Source organism: Thalassophryne amazonica, chromosome 7 (genome assembly GCF_902500255.1).
Source record: "Thalassophryne amazonica chromosome 7, fThaAma1.1, whole genome shotgun sequence".
Taxonomy (NCBI): Eukaryota; Metazoa; Chordata; class Actinopteri; order Batrachoidiformes; family Batrachoididae; genus Thalassophryne; species Thalassophryne amazonica.
In genome coordinates this window covers 40,699,192-40,726,150 of record NC_047109.1, presented here as the reverse complement: position 1 = coordinate 40,726,150, position 26,959 = coordinate 40,699,192, and the positions used below count along the sequence as shown (strand labels likewise).

At 40.5% G+C, this 26,959-nt stretch overlaps 1 protein-coding gene across 1 annotated transcript in view; it reads left to right on the top strand.

Annotated features, from left to right (window-relative positions):
- The window catches only part of mtf1 (metal-regulatory transcription factor 1), a 45,715-nt gene extending 20,718 nt beyond the window's left edge, over positions 1 to 24,997 (top strand). The window contains exons 3-11 of the mRNA XM_034174059.1: positions 806 to 1,044; positions 4,122 to 4,253; positions 4,424 to 4,497; positions 4,983 to 5,116; positions 8,159 to 8,236; positions 8,421 to 8,523; positions 8,622 to 9,235; positions 10,046 to 10,115; positions 20,389 to 24,997. Coding sequence (XP_034029950.1) covers positions 806 to 1,044; positions 4,122 to 4,253; positions 4,424 to 4,497; positions 4,983 to 5,116; positions 8,159 to 8,236; positions 8,421 to 8,523; positions 8,622 to 9,235; positions 10,046 to 10,115; positions 20,389 to 20,855 — 1,911 coding nt within the window. The 3' untranslated portion in view covers positions 20,856 to 24,997. The remainder of the gene's footprint in view (positions 1 to 805; positions 1,045 to 4,121; positions 4,254 to 4,423; positions 4,498 to 4,982; positions 5,117 to 8,158; positions 8,237 to 8,420; positions 8,524 to 8,621; positions 9,236 to 10,045; positions 10,116 to 20,388) is intronic.
- Positions 24,998 to 26,959: the final 1,962 nt, after the last annotated feature.

Genomic DNA, 26,959 nt, shown 5'->3' with positions numbered 1-26,959 from the left:
ATATAAATTAAATATAAAAGCCAAGATGATGGGTTGCATAAGTGATCAGCCCCTTTGGTGTAATACCTGTAAATAATCAGTTTAATTGCCAGTTTTCTTCAGACAAGTCAGGGGATGGATACATGAACATTTCCAAGTTACAGAATATGTCTTGAACTTTATTTAAATCTGTTAAGAAGAAATACAAACAGTATGGCACTCTATGGTAAATCTGTGTGGAGTAGACAGTTCTCAAAAACTGACTGTACAAGTAGGAGAAGAGTGAGGAAAGCCACCAAGACACCCAGACAACCCAGAAGAAGTTACAGGCTTCTGTGGCTGTTACTGGAGAAATTGTGCATTGTGCATGTTTTTCATTTTGTATCCCCACTTATACAGCTTCATGATGAAGTGGTACAGAAGAGGGTTTTATTAAAAAGAAGACCTGAAAGTTCAGCTACAATTTGCCAGAAGGTACATCTGAGATGCAAGCCTAGATTTAATGTTTTGGTGAAAGAAAACCCTCCTCTGTACCACTTCATCATGACTCGTGACCTTGATTGTTGATGTTTGAAGTTCAAATATCAAAACTGCACAGAATTGTATATTATAGTATCACTGTATCACAAGTAATGAATTTGCATGAGCCAATCGAATATGTAAAGCAAGAGTGTTTATCTCTACATGCCCCTTTTTAGTTGTCTAATAAATGTCTCGAATAATATAAACTCTTTCTTCACAGAACGTTATCTTCTTTTGATGACAGCTGTCTGTAACTACAGTTGAAGTTTTTGTTATTTTCTTACTTCTTGTTTTACTATTATAGGTAAAACGTTACCAGTGTACGTTTGAGGGCTGCACAAGGACATACAGCACGGCGGGCAACCTGCGGACACACCAAAAGACGCATCGGGGCGAGTACACATTTGTGTGTAATCAACAGGGCTGTGGAAAGGCCTTCCTCACCTCTTACAGTCTCAAGATCCATGTCAGAGTCCACACGAAGGAGAAACCCTTTGAGTGTGATGTGCAAGGCTGTGAGAAGGCTTTCAACACACTTTACAGGTTAGCTTTATAGTTTTTTGTCTTTTCCGCATTCAGCCGCAAGCAGGTGGTTCTAATTTTAGACAGAAACAGAGACGGTGGCGGAAGACATCAAACATACATTTCTCACTTATGGTACCAGTATCACAGTGGCAGTTATACACTGAATTTCTCCTCGGGTGAGACCACCTCCGATCCCCCCCAAAAGAAACATAAACAGCCATTTTTTAATTTTATTATTATTTTTTATATTTTAGAAGTGCCCTTGAAATTGCAGTTGAAATTGACATCCAAAGGCTGCAGGCTACAATGTGACTCTTACACAAAACATTCATGAATTGCAAATTTGAATAAACATCCCCTTACATGCTAAATGTCTGTCATTAGATGCTATATTAATATGTCTTTCAGGGAGGAACAATTAGCTCCTTGGTTACGAACATATGAAAATTACGTTTCTAATTACAGGGCACAACATTCACTCAAATGATGGCTATAAATAATAAGTGTAATAATAAAGCCTGGGTCCCACCGAATAATAAGCCATGAATAATGAGCCACGCATGGTTGTGTCAGCGATTATTCGAAGAATGACTCACGTTTTCATCTATCACGTATCTGCTACTAAGGTAGTAGCCTCTCTGTACCCCGTATGTGCCACGTAGCAGCCTCTAGTGAGCCACGACCGACTTGTGATTAGAGCCTCGAATGGCTCGCATCAGCCACACTAAGCCACGTAGTGTCGTGATAGCGCCATGACAATGCAATGTTGGCGCACATTTAGGCATTGGTTTGGACTAAACCTCCAGCCCTCCCACACTTGGTCCCTTTAAAGTGTGGGTTTTCAATTCACACATTCACAGCAGCATTTAAAGATGCCACATTTTTTTAAATGCAGTCCAAAAATAGACGCTCCAGTACAGACCCGCGGTTGTGCACTGTGCGCCAGGTTGCTGTCCACCTGTAATGCACCAGACCAACTAGAACCAAACCAAGGCTTCCTGGACAGCGCCCTCTGTACTCCTCGCTGGCTCCGTGTCTCGCTGGGTTTACTTCTTGTGCGGCTTTAAACACACACATCCTGATCCCACTTTTAACTTTGTGTTCATCCATTTAGTTCTGCAGAATCGCTCTTTTGCGCGTGCTGCTGTTCTCCATTCATGGAGAGCCTCCTTCTCACTGGCTTCCTTTCTATCCCTGGCTTGCTGGCTTTATTTTTTCCCTGGCTTTAAACGTCACACCGTGATCCCACTTTTAACTTTGTGTTTGTCCGTTTATTTCTGCAAAAGCGCTCTTTTGTACGTGCGCTGCCATTCTGCATACACGAGGTGGCCGCTTTAATTATATACACCTCTGGATCACTTAAAAAAAAATTCTTTATTTCTTCCGCAGCTTACAAGTCACCATGATACAACTTTTAACTTTGTGTTATGTCTTCAAAATCGGTCTTTTGCGCGCTCTCCTTCTGTGTTGCTGCACAGCTCTGCGCTGCTTTTCACAGCTTCACAGGAGTTATTTCTTCCGCGGCTTTAAACACACATCCACTTTCACAGTCATCCAAATTTTAACTTTGTGTTCATCCATTATTGACTGAAAAATCACTCTTTTGTGAGCTGGTGTTCTGCCTAAATGCTCCTTTGGAGTGTGATGAGTCACTGCCTCAGTGTGCACACACAGCGGAGCTCATGTGATCCATTAACAAGATATTAAATCAACTATAGACATACTTTTACAGCTAGAAACTGTTTTATCAAGCTATAAAAACATTAAAAATAGTTACCTTAATTGTTCAAAATACATTCCACAGCAGGAAAGAGAGGGGGGAAAAAAGCGTCCAGATGAAACAGTCCTCTGTGATTCCGGAAGCAATTAGCGGTGTTTTCAGCATCCAAGGTTTGGCAGAAAATGAATAATCCGCTAGAAAATAATTATTTTATATACAGTGTCCAGTGCCCAGAGCAGGTGTGCACTGGACAAGGGCAGCTGCTCCAAAAATAGCCTCTCAGGTCCTGCGTAGCTGCCAGGTGCACGGATAATGGGCTTTTAGCAACCTTGTAAGCACCACGCACATGCCTCTAAAACCTCGTACACAAACTGCCCCATGCTGTTGTTGCAACATTTTTAACATCTTGAAATTAATGCCACGCTCGGAGAGGAGCCTCATTAACTGAAGATAATGCCTCTAAGAGCCACTCAGAGCCACGAAACTCCCACAATAGTTGAAGAAACCCTCTCGTAACAAAGAAAACATGCTGCGTCGCTCATTATTCATTCTTCATTATTCGGTGGGACCCAGGCTTAATAGTTTTGTTGCAAGTATGAGTCATTGAAGCATGTGTTAATTTTACACATTACTGCTTTAATTATTGAGATTTCTCCCCTAAAATATCCACCCAAAAATAACAGAAATTTATGTTAAAGAATTATTTTATTTACCTGTAACTCAGCTTCAGCAGATTTACCTCACAATGTCTCATAAATAATTTACAATAATTATTATTAGCAGCAGTAGTAGTATATCATTAGCATTATTAGTGCGTCCCTCTGACAAAGTCCAGTTTATGCCATGTAGCAGTGTGTAAAATAATAATTTTAAAAAGCCTGACAATTCCTCAACCATTTTGAATACAATTTTTATGGTGAAATTAGTTCTTGTGTTCATTAAGACCGAATTATTGATGCAAAAATAATAATTATTAGAAAATACTACGATTTACCGTGAAGCTTCTTGGTCATACTGTCTATCATTAATTTAGTTGCACACACAACAGTAACAGTGTTAGTACCCCGCTGACCTGCTGCCGTGGGTGAGGGAGCGAGTCGCTATGATGGAGTTGCATATTATGTTTCCAACTCCTTAAACATGTTTTGAAGACTGTTCTTCGCTACACTGTTAGGGTGACTCAGCTGTCCCATGTGAATGTACCTCTGTGGACTGGTGGCCTGTGTGGCAGCTTGCTTTTATTTTTAGCCCCCTTCCAATCACAGCTGTTGTTCACTCAGGAATCTAATTTTGTTTAAATTCAGTACCACGTCAGTGAAAACATTGGTTGTGCTCTGTATGTTGAAGCTGCCACTGTAATTTTTTTTCTCTCCAGGCTAAAAGCACACCAGAGACTTCACACAGGCAAGACATTCAATTGTGAATCGGAGGGATGCACAAAGTACTTTACCACGCTCAGCGACCTGAGGAAGCACATTCGCACACACACTGGGGAGAAACCATTCCGGTGAGCTTTATTGTGATCACACTGTTGATTCCAGCTTTGATGGAAGAAGGACCAGACTAGTATATTTTCTAAGACTGTTCTTTTAGTCCATTTGACTTTTTTGTCAAATGACCAGCATGTTTTGATCTGACATGTTCAGTGATTCATTGTGGTTCTGTCTTTGCTTCAAGGTGTGACCATGATGGCTGTGGCAAAGCATTTGCTGCAAGTCATCACCTGAAAACACATGTACGGACGCACACAGGTACACATAACAAGTTTGTTTCAAGTAACCTTTGGTTGTTCTGGAGGGATGAGCAACAATGTGCTCATTTTCCAACACTGGCTGTTGTCTTCTTATTACATAAGAGCATCAGCCCGACTAATTTGTCTCTGGCCAAACAATTACATGATGAGCAGACTTGGTTCTACTTTGTTTCATGTAACAGTGCCAGCTGGTGATCAGTTTGTCCTGTAAACTTGTGAAATCACAGTGAACAGCTATTAGTGGCATTTTATTTATTTATTTATTTTATTGTAGTTTAATAGTAATTGTATAGGTTATTTTTTTATAGCTACACACGAAGGGTTTTATGAAATGCTTGTTCACCAAAAGTTTTGTTCTTTTGAAATAGACATTTGTAGACACACATGTATTGTGTGTAATGGATACTAGGCCTTCAAATGCAACATTTTCCTTTTTAAATTTTCAATTACTTGATTGATCCCCCTCCTTGTACGGTCACTTAGGGGAGAAGCCATTCAACTGTCCAAGTGACGGCTGTGAGAAAACTTTCAGTACCCAGTATAGTCTCAAGAGCCACATCCGGGGCCATGACAAAGAACAGACCTTCAGCGTCACCCTCACCCATCCGCTGTCTGAAGTGAGTCATACCTAGGATTGGTTTGTTAGCATAATGATCAGGCTCACCAGAGCCCACCCTGTCACCGCCACTCATCAACCATCATCTGACCACTTACATTTTAACATTTGAAGCACAAACTCTCAAAAGCCTCTTGGATCAAATCCAAAGTATTTCATTGGCAGGCAAGCTTTGGAGTAAGCCCTTTTTATGCCCTTAGGGGCCTTTACATTTTGAAAAAATATGTCACAATATATCAAATCATTTAAATCTAGTACTTCATATTGAAGTGGTTGCCATGCAGGATACAAGGCGGTGCTGTAGTGTGTGTGAGATGTGGCGATTTACAGCATCAGCTCATACGCCCAGTTTTTAATGCTTCTAAGAATGAGTTTTTGTTCTAAATTATACAAACACGACTCGTAGTGTAGATATTATACAATTATAGACTTTTGATGAGGTGTACCCGTGATTATCCAGACCTGGTAATGTTCTCTGCTCAGATAGTCCTGATATTTTCACACAAAACGTGTGGAACATATTCCCAATGTATGTGCACATGTCATTGAAAGGGCTGCGAACAGCAAAATACGTCATAGATGAATGTCTTAATGAGAGTCGGAGGTGTTGAGATAAAATGTGCACGAAAACCTTTGTGTAGCAGTAATAATTAGGAAATGAATTACCTTAATTTCTCAGTACTGGTAATAAAATTGATGACATCAGAGTATACTGCAGTTTTAAATAATTTAATCCCAGGACTTGTTTAATACCAGGTGTTGTACCCAAACCTAGCAAATGCCCAGTTCTCTTCCTTTTCTTCTACCTCTGTCTAGTTCTCATGCAGCCTGAAGCTGTTAAATGTTCGACACCCTGAGCATTTAGAGCAAAGATCGTTCTGTTTCACTTCTTTCTGAAGCATGATCCTAACTGTGTAGCCTAAATACTCTGTACATTCACTTCAGTGAAAATGGATCCTTCACCTCATCTGAGTGCAATGAGGACAAACTGTCCTGAGAGTCAGTGATGTCCACACAAACTGAATGGGCTTATCGCACTCTCTTTCTGTAAATGGACTGCATTTAGTGCTTTTTCCATCTACAGTTGTGTTCAGAATAATAGTAGTGCTATGTGACTAAAAAGATTAATCCAGGTTTTGAGGTTTTGAAATTGGGCTATTAGTAAAAAAAAAAAAAAACGTAGAAAAGGGGGTGTTCACAGTAATAGTAGCATCTGCTGTTGACGCTACAAACTCAAAACTGTTATGTTCAAACTGCTTTTTTAGCAATCCTGTGAATCACTAAACTAGTATTTAGTTGTATAACCACAGTTTTTCATGATTTCTTCACATCTGCAAGGCATTAATTTTGTTGGTTTGGAACCACGATTTTGCTTGTTTACTAGTGTGCTTGGGGTCATTGTCTTGTTGAAACACCCATTTCAAGGGCATGTCCTCTTCAGCATAAGGCAACATGACCTCTTCAAGTATTTTGACATATGCAAACTGATCCATGATACCTGGTATGCGATATATAGGCCCAACACCATAGTAGGAGAAACATGGCCATATCATGATGCTTGCACCACCATGCTTCACTGTGAACTGTGGCTTGAATTCAGAGTTTGGGGGTCGTCTCACAAACTGTCTGTGGCCCTTGGACCCAAAAAGAACAATTTTACTCTCATCAGTCCACAAAATATTCCTCCATTTCTCTTTAGGCCAGTTGATGTGTTCTTTGGCAAATTGTAACCTCTTCTGCACGTCTTTTATTTAACAGAGGGACTTTGCGGGGGATTCTTGCAAATAAATTAGCTTCACACTGGCGTCTTCTAACTGTTACAGCACTTACAGGTAACTCCAGAATGTCTTTGATCATCCTGGAGCCTTTGCCATTCTGGTTATTCTTCTATCCATTTTGATGGTTGTTTTCTGTTTTCTTCCACGCGTCTCTGGTTTTCTTTTGTCCATTTTAAAGCATTGGAGATCATTGTAGATGAACAGCCTATAATTTTTTGCACCTGCGTATAAGTTTTCCCCTCTCCAATCAACTTTTTAATCAAACTATGCTGTTCTTCTGAACAATGTCTTGAACGTCCCATTTTCCTCAGGCTTTCAAAGAGAAAAGCATGTTCAACAGGTGCTGGCTTCATCCTTAAATAGGGGACACCTGATTCACACCTGTTTGTTCCACAAAATTGACAAACTCATTGACTGAATGCCACGCTACTATTATTGTGAACACCCCCTTTTCTACTTTTTTTTTACTAATAGCCCAATTTCATAGCCTTAAGAGTGTGCATATCATGAATGCTTGGTCTTGTTGGATTTGTAAGAATCTACTGAATCTACTGGTACCTTGTTTCCCATGTAACAATAAGAAATATACTCAAAACCTGGATTAATCTTTTTAGTCACATAGCACTACTATTATTCTGAACACTACTGTACGTATATCAGAAGCTCAAAGCACTTCACAGTGATGCCTTGGATTCACCTACACACTCACATACCAGTGTTAGGGTGCTGCCATGCAAGGCGCTCACAACACACCGGGAGCAATTTGGGGATTAAGGACCTTAGTGATGTTCAGGCCAGACGGGGCTTTGAACCGAGGGTCCTCTGGTCCTAAGCCCACTGCTTAACCACTAGACCATCACCTCCCCTGTAGTTCTTGAATTTCTCACAACTGGAAAGATGGACAGTTTTTGAAGATCCTTTTTTTTTTAGTATACTTTTTTTTTAGTTACATGGGAGGATTGAGCATAAATCAAAGATGGTGTATGTACTCTGCTGTTTTGCTACATATATTCACACAGAGAAATGCACAGTAGTTTTCATCTGTTGATCTGAACAGAATGTTATTTCACACTTGGCTATGTTTGGTGATTCTGTGTATTTCAGTAAATTGTCCCATTTTTCATGATATGAGGGAAACAAAGCATGGGATCTAATATTTGTAGGCCATTAGATTCTGTTTCATTGAAGCTGCTCTGTGCACAACTCAGTAGTTAAAGTTGTAGTAATGGCAGAATTAATTGGAGACAATTTATGTCTAATTGCAGGATGCAAATCACTCACTGTGCCTCAGTGACCTAAGCCTCATCTCGACAGACTCAGAAGTACGAGAAAAAGTCCCAAATGTGAGTGTAAATTGTCATTCGCCTGCTTTAAACAAAGTGTATAAAGACACATTAGCTTTGTGAATCAAATGTATCATTATTTAATTTGATACCTGATGGTTAATCATATTTTCAGTCACACTGCACTGAGTGTACAGCCAGCATGTATATATTCAATGATCATATAATTTAAACTATATTCTAGGGTCAGAATTTTGTCATCAGCAGTGCGACACCTGTGAAAATCTTTGAGCTTATGTTCCAGAGTCCTGAAAATAGTGTCAGTCAAGATGGTGGTCATCCAAATGGTAGGTGCTTTTCAGAGCCTCTGCCCTTGAATTCATTGGTTGTTCTCATACACACACACACACACACACACTGATGACGGTTACATTTTCTTTTTTAGAAAGCCTTGCTGAACCCTGCAGCCTTGAAACCCCCACTGACCCAAGAGTGACTGATGCCTCGCCTCTCATCTCCTCTTTGAATCCTGCCTCCTCCTGTTCCCACTCAGTTCCAGTCTTGGATGTTGCTTCTCAGTTCAGCTCCAACACCTCCACTCAGACCTCCACTTCTGCTTCTCTCAGTGCTGCTGTTAGCTGCAGCCAGCCTTCTGCCTTCATCCAAGTAACAGACCCTCCGCAGATTCCAGATGTGTCTGTGCAAGCACCAAGCCATGTCACTCCTCAGCACTACGTGGCTCTGCCTCCCACGTTCCTGCAGGCAGATACTGCTGCACAGTCTACTCATCCAACGCTGACGACCACATTGCCGTGCACAGCTGCCGTTTCTGTTGTTGCAGCCAGTACAACAGATAGCACGACAGCTGTGACAGCTCAACCAGTGCCTTTAGCTACTAACCCAGTACCAGTTTCTGGACCAGGTCTGGCTTCCACCCCTACCACCATCACCATTGCACCCACTCAAAACCTCCTGCAACCCAACTTGGTCATGTCTGACCAGAACCTACAGTGGATCCTCAGCAGTGCTGCCAACAGCCAGCAGAACCAAGACCAACCAGTGAGTAGTGTTTTAAGTCATTGTTCAGATAAAAATAAGAATTTCTTGCTCTGAGCTGGATGATTACAACATAATTATAATATCTAATTCATACAAGAAGAGAATTCATGTTTTTGTCAAAAATCTTTGGTTTAATTGACAGACTATCAATCAATCAATCAATCAATCAATTTTTTTTTATATAGCGCCAAATCACAACAAACAGTTGCCCCAAGGCGCAAGACTAGCCAACAAAATATATCCTATAGTTATTAATCTTGTAGGATGAGGTGAAATTTAGGTTTTACAGGCATGTACAGTGCATCCAGAATATATTCACAGTGCTTCACTTTTTCCACATTTTATGTTACAGCCTTATTGCAAAATGAAGTAAATTCTACTCACAACACCCCATAATGACAGCATGAATAAAGTTGTTTTTTTTTTTATTATTATTTTTTTTTTACTTTTACCTACTTCTAGTCATGTCTGTACTGATTCCACAGAGTTTTAGGTCAGTGCAAGTGCAGTGAAAAAATGAGGCCACAGTGATTCAAAATGTGATGGGCTAAAAACAAAAAATTCCCACAATCTGCTTGGGGTTCCGAGGACTGATCAGTGATGAATGATATGACTGGAAAATTCTAGGCAGTGTGATATCTGAATTTTGTAGTTGGAGCACCAAAGAGAACGGCTTTCCAGATGATAATAGCTGTACGTTTTTCTTCTTTTTTTTAAATTGATATTAATTTTTATCCCTCAGCCCAAACTGTTGTGTGTCTCTTGGCTTATATGTGTCATGCTTGAGCTGTGACTTTCTGTTTGTTATAGTCACATCAAGCAGCTCCAAAAGTGGAAAAGGTTTTCTTCACCACTGCCATACCAGTTGGAGGAAATGCAGGTATGTGAACTTAAAGAAAAAAAAAAGATGCTTGAGAAGGTCTTATGGAGTCATGAGGTATTTGGGGAAAAGTATTTGGTGGTCATTATGTTTGCAGGAGAAGGTCCAAGTCCTTAAGGCCCTGGTGGTGCCTGTCTTAATTCAGTTCAATTTATTTATAGTACCAAATCACTGCATAAGTCAAACATTATCAATCAATCAATCAATTTTATTTATATAGCGCCAAATCACAACAAACAGTTGCCCCAAGGTGCTTTATATTGTAAGGCAAGGCCATACAATAATTATGTAAAAACCCCAACGGTCAAAACGACCCCCTGTGAGCAAGCACTTGGCGACAGTGGGAAGGAAAAACTCCCTTTTAACAGGAAGAAACCTCCAGCAGAACCAGGCTCAGGGAGGGGCAGTCTTCTGCTGGGACTGGTTGGGGCTGAGGGAGAGAACCAGGAAAAAGACATGCTGTGGAGGGGAGCAGAGATCAATCACTTATGATTAAATGCAGAGTGGTGCATACAGAGCAAAAAGAGAAAGAAACACTCAGTGCATCATGGGAACCCCCCAGCAGTCTAAGTCTATAGCAGCATAACTAAGGGATGGTTCAGGGTCACCTGATCCAGCCCTAACTATAAGCTTTAGCAAAAAGGAAAGTTTTAAGCCTAATCTTAAAAGTAGAGAGGGTGTCTGTCTCCCTGATCTGAATTGGGAGCTGGTTCCACAGGAGAGGAGCCTGAAAGCTGAAGGCTCTGCCTCCCATTCTACTCTTACAAACCCTAGGAACTACAAGTAAGCCTGCAGTCTGAGAGCGAAGCGCTCTATTGGGGTGATATGGTACTATGAGGTCCCTAAGATAAGATGGGACCTGATTATTCAAAACCTTATAAGTAAGAAGAATTTTAAATTCTATTATAGAATTAACAGGAAGCCAATGAAGAGAGGCCAATATGGGTGAGATATGCTCTCTCCTTCTAGTCCCCGTTAGTACTCTAGCTGCAGCATTTTGAATTAACTGAAGGCTTTTCAGGGAACCTTTAGGACAACCTGATAATAATGAATTACAATAGTCCAGCCTAGAGGAAATAAATGCATGAATTAGTTTTTCAGCATCACTCTGAGACAAGACCTTTCTAATTTTAGAGATATTGCGTAAATGCAAAAACGCAGTCCTACATATTTGTTTAATATGCGCTTTGAATGACATATCCTGATCAAAAATGACTCCAAGATTTCTCACAGTATTACTAGAGGTCAGGGTAATGCCATCCAGAGTAAGGATCTGGTTAGACACCGTGTCTCTAAGATTTGTGGGGCCAAGTACAATAATTTCAGTTTTATCTGAGTTTAAAAGCAGGAAATTAGAGGTCATCCATGTCTTTATGTCTGTAAGACAATCCTGCAGTTTAGCTAATTGGTGTGTGTCCTCTGGCTTCATGGATAGATAAAGCTGGGTATCATCTGCGTAACAATGAAAATTTAAGCAATGCCGTCTAATAATACTGCCTAAGGGAAGCATGTATAAAGTGAATAAAATTGGTCCTAGCACAGAACCTTGTGGAACTCCATAATTAACCTTAGTCTGTGAAGAAGATTCCCCATTTACATGAACAAATTGTAATCTGTTAGATAAATATGATTCAAACCACCGCAGCGCAGTGCCTCTGTAATAAAATTTTATGGTCAACAGTATCAAAAGCAGCACTGAGGTCTAACAGAACAAGCACAGAGATGAGTCCACTGTCTGAGGCCATAAGAGGATCATTTGTAACCTTCACTAATGCTGTTTCTGTACTATGATGAATTCTAAAACCTGACTGAAACTCTTCAAATAGACCATTCCTCTGCAGATGATCAGTTAGCTGTTTTACAACTACCCTTTCAAGAATTTTTGAGAGAAAAGGAAGGTTGGAGATTGGCCTATAATTAGCTAAGATAGCGGGGTCAAGTGATGGCTTTTTAAGTAATGGTTTAATTACTGCCACCTTAAAAGCCTGTGGTACATAGCCAACTAATAAAGATAGATTGATCATATTTAAGATCGAAGCATTAAATAATGGTAGGGCTTCCTTGAGCAGCCTGGTAGAAATGGGGTCTAATAGACATGTTGATGGTTTGGATGAAGTAACTAATGAAAATAACTCGGACAGAACAATCTGAGAGAAAGAGTCTAACCAAATAACGGCATCACTGAAAGCAGCCAAAGATAACGATACGTCTTTGGGATGGTTATGAGTAATTTTTTTTCTAATAGTTACAATTTTATTAGCAAAGAAAGTCATGAAGTCATTACTAGTTAAAGTTAAAGGAATACTCGGCTCAATAGAGCTCTGACTCTTTGTCAGCCTGGCTACAGTGCTGAAAAGAAACCTGGGGTTGTTCTTATTTTCTTCAATTAGTGATGAGTAGTAAGATGTCCTAGCTTTACGGAGGGCTTTTTTATAGAGCAACAGACTCTTTTTCCAGGCTAAGTGAAGATCTTCTAAATTAGTGAGACGCCATTTCCTCTCCAACTTATGGGTTGTCTGCTTTAAGCTGCGAGTTTCTGAGTTATACCACGGAGTCAGGCATTTCTGATTTAAAGCTCTCTTTTTCAGAGGAGCTACAGCATCCAAAGTTGTCTTCAATGAGGATGTAAAACTATTGACGAGATACTCTATCTCACTTGCAGAGTTTAGGTAGCTACTCTGCACTGTGTTGGTATATGGCATTAGAGAACATAAAGAAGGAATCATATTCTTAAATGAATTAAAGCTCTGTCTGGGTTTTTGATTTAATTAATAAGCTGGAATGGAAGATTGCTGCTAATCCTCCGCCTCGGCCCATGCTACGAGCATTCTGGCAGTTAGTGTGACTCGGGGGTGTTGACTCATTTAAACTAACATATTCATCCTGCTGTAACCAGGTTTCTGTAAGACAGAATAAAACAATATGTTGATCAATTATTATATCATTTACTAACAGGGACTTAGAAGAGAGAGACCTAATGTTTAATAGACCACATTTAACTGTTTTAGTCTGTGGTGCAGTTGAAGGTGCTATATTATTTTTTCTTTTTGAATTTTTATGCTTAAATAGATTTTTGCTGGTTATTGGTGGTTTGGGAGCAGGCACCGTCTCTACGGGGATGGGGTAATGAGGGGATGGCAGGGGGAGAGAAGCTGTAGAGAGGTGTGTAAGACTACAACTCTGCTTCCTGGTCCCAACCCTGGATAGTCACGGTTTGGAGAAAATTGGCCAGATTTCTAGAAATGAGAGCTGCTCCATCCAAAGTGGGATGGATGCCGTCTCTCCTAACAAGACCAGGTTTTCCCCAGAAGCTTTGCCAATTATCTATGAAGCCCACCTCATTTTTTGGACACCACTCAGACAGCCAGCAATTCAAGGAGAACATGCGGCTAAACATGTCACTCCCGGTCCGATTGGGGAGGGGCCCAGAGAAAACTACAGAGTCCGACATTGTTTTTGCAAAGTTACACACCGATTCAATGTTAATTTTAGTGACCTCCGATCAGCATAACCGGGTGTCATTACTGCCAACATGAATTACAATCTTACCAATTTTACGCTTAGCCTTAGCCAGCAGTTTCAAATTTCCTTCAATGTCGCCTGCTCTGGCCCCCGGAAGACAATTGACTATGGTTGCTGGTGTCGCTAACTTCACATTTCTCAAAACAGAGTCGCATCCTCGGCGGGTGTGTCGTCGAGTGGGGAAAAACGGTTAGAAATGTGAACAGGTTGGCGGTGTACACGGGGCTTCTGTTTAGAACTACGCTTCCTCCTCACAGTCACCCAGTCGGCCTGCTTTCCCGGCTGCTAGGGATCTGCCAGAGGGAAACTAACGGCGGCTAAGCTACCTTGGTCCGCACCGACTACAGGGGCCTGGCTAGCTGTAGAATTTTCCACGGTGCGGAGCCGAGTCTCCAATTCACCCAACCTGCCCTCCAAAGCTACGAATAAGCTACACTTATTACAAGTACCATTACTGCTAAAGGAGGCCGAGGAATAACTATACATTTCACACCCAGAGCAGAAAAGTGCAGGAGAGACGGGAGAAGCCACCATGCTAAACCGGCTAAGAGCTAGTAGCTGCGGTAAGCTAGCGGATTCCTAAAAACACACAAAGTGAATAATGTGTAAATAATTTAGAGGTGATTCAGCAGAGGGAGTGCTTTAGTTAAGGCACGTGAAGATTACAGTGAAACAAATCGTTATCTAGGTAACTAGATCAATCTAACTGCGCAGATTAAACAGCTAACATACAGCAAAACACCGCTGTGCTCCAGAACAGGAAGTGATACAATACCGCAGTGAGAGCCAACCACCAGTAGAGGCAAGCAAGAGGCTACCACCTGTCCATGCACATTGACAACAGTGGTAAGAAAAACCCCCCTGGCATTTTTCAAAAGAGGAAAAAACAAGCATGCCAGTCTCAGTGGGTTGACCATTTGCTTTGGCCATGCTGACAAACACAAAACAAGAAAGGCACAACAACGAATCATCAAACATGCAAAGACAGAAATCTTGGAACTAAGCAGCCATATAGAGTTCATTGAACACCGGTGAACACGTTGGCATTTTGTTGTTAGTATTAAAGTGGTCTGTTCATTCTGGGTGGTAGTTGTGGCGAGTATCACCAGCAGTGCTCCCAGATAGTGCAGCAGATAAATGAAACAATCCTTCAAATGGTGATGCCAAGTACCAAATTTGGCACAAATACTCCTTAGACATTACTCTTGAAAAAACCAACTGGCCACTTGAATTTTCAATATGCTGCCAGGTAGGGGTCAATGGAGGAATTACACAGGGGAGAAAATTTAAAAAATGCTCCCATCATATTGAGAACTATACCACATTATTTGTCTGATTGTAAAGATTCCAAAAAGGGATAGTTTGGATATTGATGATTGAATGTCTGCATGTTGAATTGATACAAATTTTACACTGGATGCCTTTCCTGACACAACTCCTCATTACATGAAGAAATGTGGCAGGGTTGGGGTTTGAACCAGGAACCTTCCACACGGAAACCAAGTGCATTAACCATTTGGCCACCACCCCCCTTGACTGTTGTCACCAACTGTTGCTTGCCTCTACTGGTGGTTGGCTCTAACTGCGGTATTGTATCACTTCCTGTTCCGGAGCACAGCGGTGTTTTTTCTGTATCTGTTAGCTGTTTAATCTGCGCAGTTAGATTGATCTAGTTATCTAGATTACGATTTGTTTCCCAGTGTAATCTTTACGTGCCTTAACTAAAGCACTCCTTCTGCTGAATCACCTCTAAATTATTTACACATTATTCACTTTGCGTGTTTTTAGGAATCCGCTAGGTTAGCGTAGCTACTAGCTCTTAGCCGATTTAGCATGGCGGCTTCTCCTGTCTCTCCCGCACTTTTCTGCTCTGGGTGTGAAATGTTTAGTTATTCCTAGGCCTCCTTTAGCAGTAACGGTACTTGTAATAAGTGTAGCTTATTCGTAGCTTTGGAGGCCAGGCTGGGCGAATTGGAGACTCGGCTCCGCACCGTGGAAAATTCTACAGCTAGCCAGGCCCCTGTAGTCGGTGCGGACCAAGGTAGCTTAGCCGCCGTTAGTTCCCCCCTGGCAGATCCCGAGCAGCCGGGAAAGCAGGCTGACTGGGTGACTGTGAGGAGGAAACGTAGCCCTAAACAGAAGCCCCGTGTACACCGCCAACCCGTTCACATCTCTAACCGTTTTTCCCCAGTCGACGACACACCCACCGAGGATCAAACTCTGGTTATTGGCGACTCTGTTTTGAGAAATGTTAAGTTAGCGACACCAGCAACCATAGTCAATTGTCTTCCCGGGGCCAGAGCAGGCGACATCGAAGGACATTTGAAATTGCTGGCTAAGGCTAAGCGTAAATTTGGTAAGATTGTAATTCACGTCGGCAGTAATGACACTCGGTTACGGCAATCGGAGGTCACTAAAATTAACATTAAATCGGTGTGTAACTTTGCAAAAACAATGTCGGACTCTGTTGTTTTCTCTGGGCCCCTCCCCAATCAGACCGGGAGTGACATGTTTAGCCGCATGTTCTCCTTGAATTGCTGGCTGTCTGAGTGGTGTCCAAAAAATGAGGTGGGCTTCATTGATAATTGGCAAAGCTTCTGGGGAAAACCTGGTCTTGTTAGGAGAGACGGCATCCATCCCACTTTAGATGGAGCAGCTCTCATTTCTAGAAATCTGGCCAATTTTCTTGGATCCTCCAAACTGTGACTGTCCAGCGTTGGGACCAGGAGGCAGAGCTGTGGTCTTATACACCTCTCTGCAGCTTCTCTCCCCCTGCCATCCCCTCATTACCCCATCCCCGTAGAGACGGTGCCTGCTCCCAGACCACCAATAACCAGCAAAAATCTATTTAAGCATAAAAATTCAAAAAGAAAAAATAATATAGCACCTTCAATTGCACCACAGACTAAAACAGTTAAATGTGGTCTATTAAACATTAGGTCTCTCTCTTCTAAGTCCCTGTTGGTAAATGATATAATAATTGATCAACGTATTGATTTATTCTGCCTAACAGAAACCTGGTTACAGTAGGATGAATATGTTAGTTTAAATGAGTCAACACCCCCGAGTCACACTAACTGTCAGAATGCTCGTAGCACGGGCTGTGGCAGAGGATTAGCAGCAATCTTCCATTCCAGCTTATTAATTAATCAAAAACCTAGACAGAGCTTTAATTCATTTGAAAGCTTGTCTCTTAGTCTTGTCCATCCAAATTGGAAGTCCCAAAAACCAGTTTTATTTGTTATTATCTATCGTCCACCTGGTCGTTACTGTGAGTTTCTCTGTGAATTTTCAGACCTTTTGTCTGACTTAGTGCTTAGCTCAGATAAGATAATTATAGTGGGCGATTTTAACATCCACACAGATGCTGAGAATGACAGCCTCAACACTGCATTTAATCTATTATTAGACTCTATCGGCTTTGCTCAAAAAGTAAATGAGTCCACCCACCACTTTAATCATATCTTAGATCTTGTTCTGACTTATGGTATGGAAATAGAAGACTTAACAGTATTCCCTGAAAACTCCCTTCTGTCTGATCATTTTTTAATAACATTTACATTTACCCTGATGGACTACCCAGCAGTGGGGAATAAGTTTCATTACACTAGAAGTCTTTCAGAAAGCGCTGTAACTAGGTTTAAGGATATGATTCCTTCTTTATGTTCTCTAATGTCATATACCAACACAGAGCAGAGTAGCTACCTAAACTCTGTAAGGGAGTTAGAGTATCTCGTCAATAGTTTTACATCCTCTTTGAAGACAACTTTGGATGCTGTAGCTCCTCTGAAAAAGAGAGCTTTAAATCAGAAGTGTCTGACTCCGTGGTATAACTCACAAACTCGTAGCTTAAAGCAGATAACCCGTAAGTTGGAGAGGAAATGGCGTTTCACTAATTTAGAAGATCTTCACTTAGCCTGGAAAAAGAGTTTGTTGCTCTATAAAAAAGCCCTCCGTAAAGCTAGGACATCTTTCTACTCATCACTAATTGAAGAAAATAAGAATAACCTCAGGTTTCTTTTCAGCACTGTAGCCAGGCTGACAAAGAGTCAGAGCTCTATTGAGCTGAGTATTCCATTAACTTTAACTAGTAATGACTTCATGACTTTCTTTGCTAACAAAATTTTGACTATTAGAGAAAAAATTACTCATAACCATCCCAAAGATATATCGTTATCTTTGGCTGCTTTCAGTGATGCCGGTATTTGGTTAGACTCTTTCTCTCAGATTGTTCTGTCTGAGTTATTTTCATTAGTTACTTCATCCAAACCATCAACATGTTTATTAGACCCCATTCCTGCCAGGCTGCTCAAGGAAGTCCTACCATTATTTAATGCTTCAATCTTAAATATGATCAATCTATCTTTGTTAGTTGGTTATGTACCACAGGCCTTTAAGGTGGCAGTAATTAAACCATTACTTAAAAAGCCATCACTTGACCCAGCTATCTTAGCTAATTATAGGCCAATCTCCAACCTTCCTTTTCTCTCAAAGATTCTTGAGAGGGTAGTTGTAAAACAGCTAACTGATCACCTGCAGAGGAATGGTCTATTTGAAGAGTTTCAGTCAGGTTTTAGAATTCATCATAGTACAGAAACAGCATTAGTGAAGGTTACAAATGATCTTCTTATGGCCTCGGACAGTGGACTCATCTCTGTACTTGTTCTGTTAGACCTCAGTGCTGCTTTTGATACTGTTGACCATAAAATTTTATTACAGAGATTAGAGCATGCCATAGGTATTAAAGGCACTGCGCTGCGGTGGTTTGAATCATATTTGTCTAATAGATTACAATTTGTTCATGTAAATGGGGAATCTTCTTCACAGACTAAAGTTAATTATGGAGTTCCACAAGGTTCTGTGCTAGGACCAATTTTATTCACTTTATACATGCTTCCCTTAGGCAGTATTATTAGACGGTATTGCTTAAATTTTCATTGTTACGCAGATGATACCCAGCTTTATCTATCCATGAAGCCAGAGGACACACACCAATTAGCTAAACTGCAGGATTGTGTTACAGACATAAAGACATGGATGACCTCTAATTTCCTGCTTTTAAACTCATATAAAACTGAAGTTATTGTACTTGGCCCCACAAATCTTAGAAACATGGTGTCTAACCAGATCCTTACTCTGGATGGCATTACCCTGACCTCTAGTAATACTGTGAGAAATCTTGGAGTCATTTTTGATCAGGATATGTCATTCAAAGCGCATATTAAACAAATATGTAGGACTGCTTTTTTGCATTTACGCAATATCTCTAAAATCAGAAAGGTCTTGTCTCAGAGTGATGCTGAAAAACTAATTCATGCATTTATTTCCTCTAGGCTGGACTATTGTAATTCATTATTATCAGGTTGTCCTAAAAGTTCCCTAAAAAGCCTTCAGTTAATTCAAAATGCTGCAGCTAGAGTACTGACGGGGACTAGAAGGAGAGAGCATATCTCACCCATATTGGCCTCTCTTCATTGGCTTCCTGTTAATTCTAGAATAGAATTTAAAATTCTTCTTCTTACTTATAAGGTTTTGAATAATCAGGTCCCATCTTATCCTAGGGACCTCGTAGTACCATATCACCCCAATAGAGCGCTTCGCTCTCAGACTGCAGGCTTACTTGTAGTTCCTAGGGTTTGTAAGAGTAGAATGGGAGGCAGAGCCTTCAGCTTTCAGGCTCCTCTCCTGTGGAACCAGCTCCCAATTCAGATCAGGGAGACAGACACCCTCTCTACTTTTAAGATTATGCTTAAAACTTTCCTTTTTGCTAAAGCTTATAGTTAGGGCTGGATCAAGTGACCCTGAACCATCCCTTAGTTATGCTGCTATAGACGTAGACTGCTGGGGGGTTCCCATGATGCACTGTTTCTTTCTCTTTTTGCTCTGTATGCACCACTCTGCATTTAATCATTAGTGATTGATCTCTGCTCCCCTCCACAGCATGTCGTTTTCCTGGTTCTCTCCCTCAGCCCCAACCAGTCCCAGCAGAAGACTGCCCCTCCCTGAGCCTGGTTCTGCTGGAGGTTTCTTCCTGTTAAAAGGGAGTTTTTCCTTCCCACTGTAGCCAAGTGCTTGCTCACAGGGGGTCGTTTTGACCGTTGGGGTTTTACATAATTATTGTATGGCCTTGCCTTACAATATAAAGCGCCTTGGGGCAACTGTTTGTTGTGATTTGGCGCTATATAAAAAAATTGATTGATTGATTGATTGATTCTTGATGTTTATAACATTGAGTTATGGAGTTACATGCCTCTCTGTTACAGACAGTCCAAGCTGTACCTTTTTGGAATCTTTATGTTCAGACAAATAATGTGCTATAGTTTTCATTATGGTTGGAGCATTTTAAAATTATGGCTCCTGCGTAATTCTTCAATTGACCCCTACCTGGCCGCCTGTTGAAAATGTAAGTAGTCAGGATGTTTTTTCAGAAGAGTGTCTAAGGAGTATTTGTGCCAAATTTGGTGCTTGCATCATGATTTGAAAGATTCCTCTAAATATTCTGTTATCTGCTGCACTATGAGGTGACCTAATCTATATCAGTAGCCTGTGATGAGCTGGAGATACAGTTAGCCTGAGAAGTTACATGCTGTATGACAAAGCCAGAAACATATCAGACACCTGCTTTAAGGTTAAAAAAAAAAATCTAATAAAATCAGTGCCCATCTGAGTTATCAAATGCTGACAAATGACTGATTTACTGTGTTTGTGTTGATTTCCAAGTGAAGTTTAACGTTCATGTTTTCTGTTCCAGGCAGCTCTGTCCAACAGATTGGTCTCAGCCTGCCCGTCATCATCATCAAACAGGAGGAGTCCTGCCAGTGCCACTGCTCCTGCAGGGACTCTGCTAAAGACGCAAGCGTCTCCTCCACTGCTAATGTCTCCACACTGCCGCAGTCGTCCGAGCCGCCTCCTCCCAAGCTGTCACAGCACCCAGACCCTCCTCCCAATCCAGTCTCCTCCTCACCCTCACACTGCCTCCCTGAGGCTCCCTCTACATTGGCTGAAGTTCAGCCGGAGGTTCCCCCTCCTTCTTCATCTCAGACTTTCCCCACTGTTATGAGCAGCACTGCTACCAGCCAGTCTCCGTCTGCCTTGACGAGTATGGATGTGTCAGACTTCCTCTCCCTACAGAGCCCCGAGTCAACTGCCAGCATTGAGGCGCTGCTGCTTGTTGCTGATGATTTTTACAGGGCCACCCAAAGTAACAGAAATCCCTAAAAGAGCTGCCAGTGTAGTGTCTTATGTTTGTCTGTATCCACATCCTCTCCTTCTTCTCAGTGGTTGCCTATGTTTGTTTGTTTGTTTTCTGTACTGAGAGCACTGCACAACCCCTCTCTCCAGTGCATTCTGCTCTCTTTGGCATTATAATCAGGAGCTGTGGATCATTTAGTCTTTTGTTGAGCTTTCACAAGCAGTATTAATATAGCGAGGTTATTGCGCCGTAACACGAGGAAAAGGCAGTCTACTTAATGGTGAAGCAGTCAAACTGTATATAGCAACCCATGAAATCAATTCTGAATTGATTGTAATGAGTGAGTGTTGTCTAAGCACTGATACTTCGAGTTTAAGCAAAACTTGAGTTGTCTGTCAATCTTTGTACTGTACTTCATGACCTAACATACTTAAAGTCAGTGCATGGCTGACAAGAATGCACTGTATATTAGAGTAATATTCTGTAGTTTCATCATGTTGTTTCTAATAGGAATTTGAAGGGTTGGTTGTTTTGTTTGTTTTTTTTTCTCATTTTGCATGCAGTGCCAGAATTACAAGTGTTTTTTTTTTTTTCTTTCAGTAATTTTTTCTTAGAATGAGTGTAGTCCAGAAAAGTGTTTTCTTTATGCTTTTGATTTTCAAAACGTGTGATCAGACCTGCCTGTCTGTTTAAAAGAAATATGGCAAAACATAGATAAATTACCTAATAACTTAAATCTAATATTTAATTTGTATGTGATAATTTATTTAATTGTTAATTCTTCAGTTATACTTTTACTATTGAAATTAACAAAGTACATTAATATATTCCAATGTTGATTTCAGCACAACTGTTATGTTACTGTTTTATGAAAGTACAGTGGGAATTGCTAAAAGCAGCTCCCATCGTAGACTGCATAATACAGCAAATAATCCTCATGGGTCTGCCGATTTGCAAAAATTGTCTAATGAAGCATTGATGAATTTCAACATCCCATACGTTTTCTCGGGTTATGACCCACTCAGGGATGCATTATGTCATAACTGGTCCTGGTTGCATTAGTTGTTGGACATTTCCTTGACAGAAGCCCCACACTTGCAGTAGCCCTACGTTTTGCTGCACTCTTCCCTGCTTATTGCACACTAACGTCATAAGTGAGTACTCTCACTACTTGTTAGCTGAGGTGCAGCACCACTAGACTTTTTGTACACAACTGCTGTAAAGTAGAGTTTAAAATGGTGTCCTGGTGACCGTGTAAATACAGTACATTTTAGTGTAAACCTCTTTGGAAAAACTTGTCAATTGTTCTAGAGTTTGTATTTTTGTATAGATTTTCAAATCACCAACTGATACCTGGCCCTGATGTTGATCTTCTATCCTTGCATAGTTATTCTAAGCAGACAGCTTCATTTATGCAGGTGTTGAATAATTTTTCAAACCACTGGGCATCTGTACAGTTTAAGTAAATTATTGTAACATACACCCTTGTGCTCAGAGTATAGTTTAACAGTATTGTTTCACATGGGACGCAATGCAATTTATTATAGTGCACATGAAGTATGGTGGTGTATAACTTCTTAGGCTTACATGTTTGGGGCCATGTTGCCTTGGCAGACTGTGCTTTAGAAATCCAAGCATGTTCCTCTTTGGAATCTGTCAGCTTCCAGCAACACATCATTAGCTGTGTTTATGTGGACAGCAATATTCTGATATAAAATCAAGACAATACCCTAAATAAACCACTGCCTTGCAAATGGAATTTTCTGATTACCTTAGCCCAAATGAGGTCATCAGAGTAAGCAATAATCGAATAAAGCCCAATCAATATGGTTTTTTGGGGGGACAGAGAAGATACAGATGGGGGAGTAAAAAATTTATGATGTGTATTTATTTTTTTAAGGGCAATAATTGGTATCATTTTATTATTAAACCCCAAGGACAAAGAAATGTAATTGAGACTTTGTTTCTCGGTTTAAATATGAACTTGATAACTACAGTATAACTAACCACCAGTCAATGTACTTCACGTTGCCTTCACTCGGAATGGCACTTGGGATGGCCCATCACCCAGCATTTGCATAAAATAGACTTGTCTGTTTTGACCTCGCCGAGCTGGTGGCATAGCAAACACTCATTGCACAACTTCTATTCTGTTTGAAAATGAATGCGGGATGATCAGTTTGCTTTCATCTCTTATAGCTAATGTGATCATGGGGTAATGGGGGCCCAGCTATGCTTGAGAGCATTGTTAACAATGCTGTCTGCTACAACTGCCAACATACAAAGGATTTTTTTTATCCTGCATTGTTAATTTGACAAAATAAGAGTTTTCATATCACCAACACCAATCTGTGAACGACTCTTCTCAGCCAACCGTTATCCATCTAGCTCTACTATTTAAGACTGAGATAATGTGCATTGTATTCATACAGTCACCTTAATTGGACAGTGGTGTTCTATTGGGAGTTTTCACAGCATTTTGCATCGCAAAGCATAGGGAACATAACATGGCTGTAAGCCATTAATCAGACTGTGTTCAGTAACGTAAACAGGAATATTCAAAAACAACTTTAACACTGTCATCTAAATATAGTCTTACTTAGAATGTCAGATTATTGCAGTCCATGTAAACAGTGAGGCGACAGTACTGGGGAGGGAACAAAGTTTTTTGAGAATTGTGATAAACTCCATGTATACAGTTAGTGATGCATGTGAGGTGACTTTGTTTCACTTCTAGGGTTTAATGCTGCATTCCAGACAAAGTTGAATGTTGGAATTGCACAGTTGACAATTCTCTCTTCTGATCTCAGAGTTTTTTTTCATCCTTGACAAACTAAACAAACATGGTTGTTTGAACAAAAATGTACGTTTCCTGAACGTTACACACAAATATTGACTACATAGAAAAGTGCACCTGCAGCACTGACAGCATATTTAGATGGTACGTGACATGTCAGTCATATGCAGGAAAGTTACTTTGATCTGTTGACAGAGCAGCTGCAAACAGATACTCTGGTTCAGGCACTGTTCAGTTATGCCCCCCCCATGTGCATCTGGGAATTTCAAATTCAGAGTTGCCTGGAGTGCAGTATAATATACACTTAAATTGCTGTCCATGTTTTTAATTCACATTTGGCTTGCTGGAGTTGAACTTGCTTTTAAGGCACAGGTGTCATTGTGGAGGTCTCCATTCACACCTTAGTCGGTTCTGGAATATCATCTGAAGCTGGTTTACTAAAAAAAAACAAAAAAAACAAAACTGGTCGAGTTATTTTCAGAAGGACTCAGTCTATACACTCATACATACTGAACACAACTATGCAATTTGAGTACGGCATTCACAAATTTCAAGTACTGGTGGCTACAAGACATCAAACCCATCATTCTGCTTGCGCATTGTATGCACAACTTAGGCAAACTTTGGTAAAAGTTGCATTTCCAAACATAAGCATGTTTTGTGGTGTTAAATGTTATGTTGCTTTTCTTTTGTGTCCACATTTTCCTGCGAGTGTTGCACCATAGCTCATCCAATGTGCCAGTTTGCCTCCACTGGTTTAGACCCACTAAATGTGTTGGTCCAGATGAAAGGCTTTACCTTTATTAAAGTCTAAGATCACATTTAATTAGCAGGATTGTGTTAGAGAAATATTTTGTCCCATCTTTACTAATGAGAAATCAATGCTGCCAATATCCAATTAGTAAAGTTTTTTCCTCTTTTGCTTTGATGCTGCAGTTTGTGAAATATAGTTAATGTCAATTCAGTAATGGTGACATTTATTTGGAAGCAGGTTACTACAGTGGTTTGATGCCTCAGATTTAGCCGCAGAGACAAAACGAAAACTATGCTTCAGAAAGAATGTCTTGACCCAAAGAGTGAGGAAAAGTTGAGAATTTGTATTTTTTTTTTCCCCCAAAGAATGTATGTGAATTTTTTTTTTTGTATGTACCAGTGGTTAAAAAAAAAAAATCTATTCAGGAAGGCAGGCATTGTTTTTTTATAACATCAGCTGTGTTCTGCCAGTAAAGTTGTGGCACTTAATCAAAAAAAAAAAAAAAGGCAATACTTGGTTCCTTGAGAGTAGCTTTAGGAACCACTGGTTCTTTAAATTAATGAAATATAACTTTTAATTGAGAGCAATATAATACTAATAAATCCTTATCCTTGTCACTGGAATGTGTTTTTATTGTACAGACCAATATGAGCCCAAATTAAAGTACATCTTAGATCATTTTATTCTGTGGCGCTCCTCTTGCGGTGTTGTGATGAAACAGGCAGATCCTGGCAAGTCTTCATCTGCAGGACAAAAAAAAAAAAAATTGAGGTTTCTTTCTTCCCAGGTTGCAGAGAGAACACAGATAGCTCACCTCAACCACATCCTTCAAGTCTGTTAAGTCCTTCAAGATAGTTTTGCACAGATGGATATTCTCAGATAAAGTCAGCAGTCTGTCAGTCAGATCCTTCACATCCTGTGGAGGACCAAATATGTTCATCAAAACATTTGGACAAATGGCAGAAAATGACTCAAACCAGCTGGTGAAGGTGACCTGTGAAATACTGCTTTCCATCTGTTGTGCCATTGTATCTTCTGTACAGCCTGGTGTCACAAACATACCATGAAACAACATGTAAAACAGATTAATTTACCCATTTATTTAATTTTACCTGTCTGTGCAGCCATGAAGTTAACTGGGTTTGTCTCGAGCCCCACACGGTCTTGTCCCTTTTTGAAGAAGTGTGCACAGGTGGTAAGAATCTGACTAATGAAAGGTTGACAGCCAGGTGACAGTGAACACATCAGCATTAGTGTGCACAGCATCAGGGTCATTCAAAATGTCTAGTGTTTTGGGTTCTCTTACAAAACTGCATAGGACTCATACTGGAACTATATGTACACACAAATCCTATCCCCCCACACACACACACTACCAAAAAAAAAAAGATTTACAGAACCATGAGCAATGATTATGTTTACAAATCACACTCGACCTGAAATTGTGCAAACATTCAACCACAAGTGTTCAGAATGTGGGGGGAGGTGATGGTCTAGTGGTTAAGGTGTTGGGCTTGAGTCCAGAAGATCATGGGTTCAAATCCCCACCTGACTGGAAAATTACTAAGGGCCCTTGGGCAAGGCCTTTAATCCCCTATTGCTCCCGGTGTATAGTGAGCGCCTTGTATGGCAGCACCCTAACATCGGGGTGAATGTGAGGCATAAATGTAAAGCGCTATGAGCGTCTGATACAGATGGAAAAGCGCTATATAAATGCAGTCCATTTAATGACTAATGAATATTTAAGCCTGTTAAACGTACTTACAACAGAGGAAGTGCAGGAAAAGAAACCTATGTCCATCGTTAATATCTTTACATTTACACAGCTGCGGTGTGAGACAGTGCTGGTGAAATGTGAAAATCTGAGTCAAATTATATATTATGCAATTAAGTCCTCACTATCACAAATAAAACTGATGATGTTTACAGTGGGTGTTGGCAAAGTGGTGATAACGGTATTGTTTTCACTGGCATGTGTGATTGTTGACAAGATAACTCAAAAATGACTGGATGGCTTTCCATCAAACTTGGGGGGGTATTACTTGGAATGATATCTGAAAGTGATTGGATTTTGAAGTAGTTTGGTAAAGGTCAAAGAAAATATGGTCTGAAAAACACCTTTATTGTATAGCTCAACAATGGAAACGTAGATGGATGATCTATAAATTGATCAGCAAAATATTTGTGATTGACTGTGAATGACTTCAAAATTATGTCACACAAAAGTCATGATGATGAATGTTGAAATTTCACAGTCACAACTAAAAACATGATTTTCGTTGAATGAACCAAAGAGAAAATTCTATGGAATTAAGCACTTTTTTTATTTATGTGCACATGTGTGTACTGTGGGGAGCTCTGCCTTTCTTAGGTACCAGTGGGGGGCTCCAAGGAAAATATGTTGGAAACCATTGGCTTATTTGGAGGAAGTGGGCACGGTGGGTTAGCAGTTGTTGTTAGCACTGTTGCCTCATAGGAAAAGCCATGGGATTGATTGGAAGAGAAGGGAAGAAAGTTTTTTTTTTTTTTTTTTTGTGCTTAATTTCCTGATTCACACTCCCGTCCAGTTGGGGGCGATA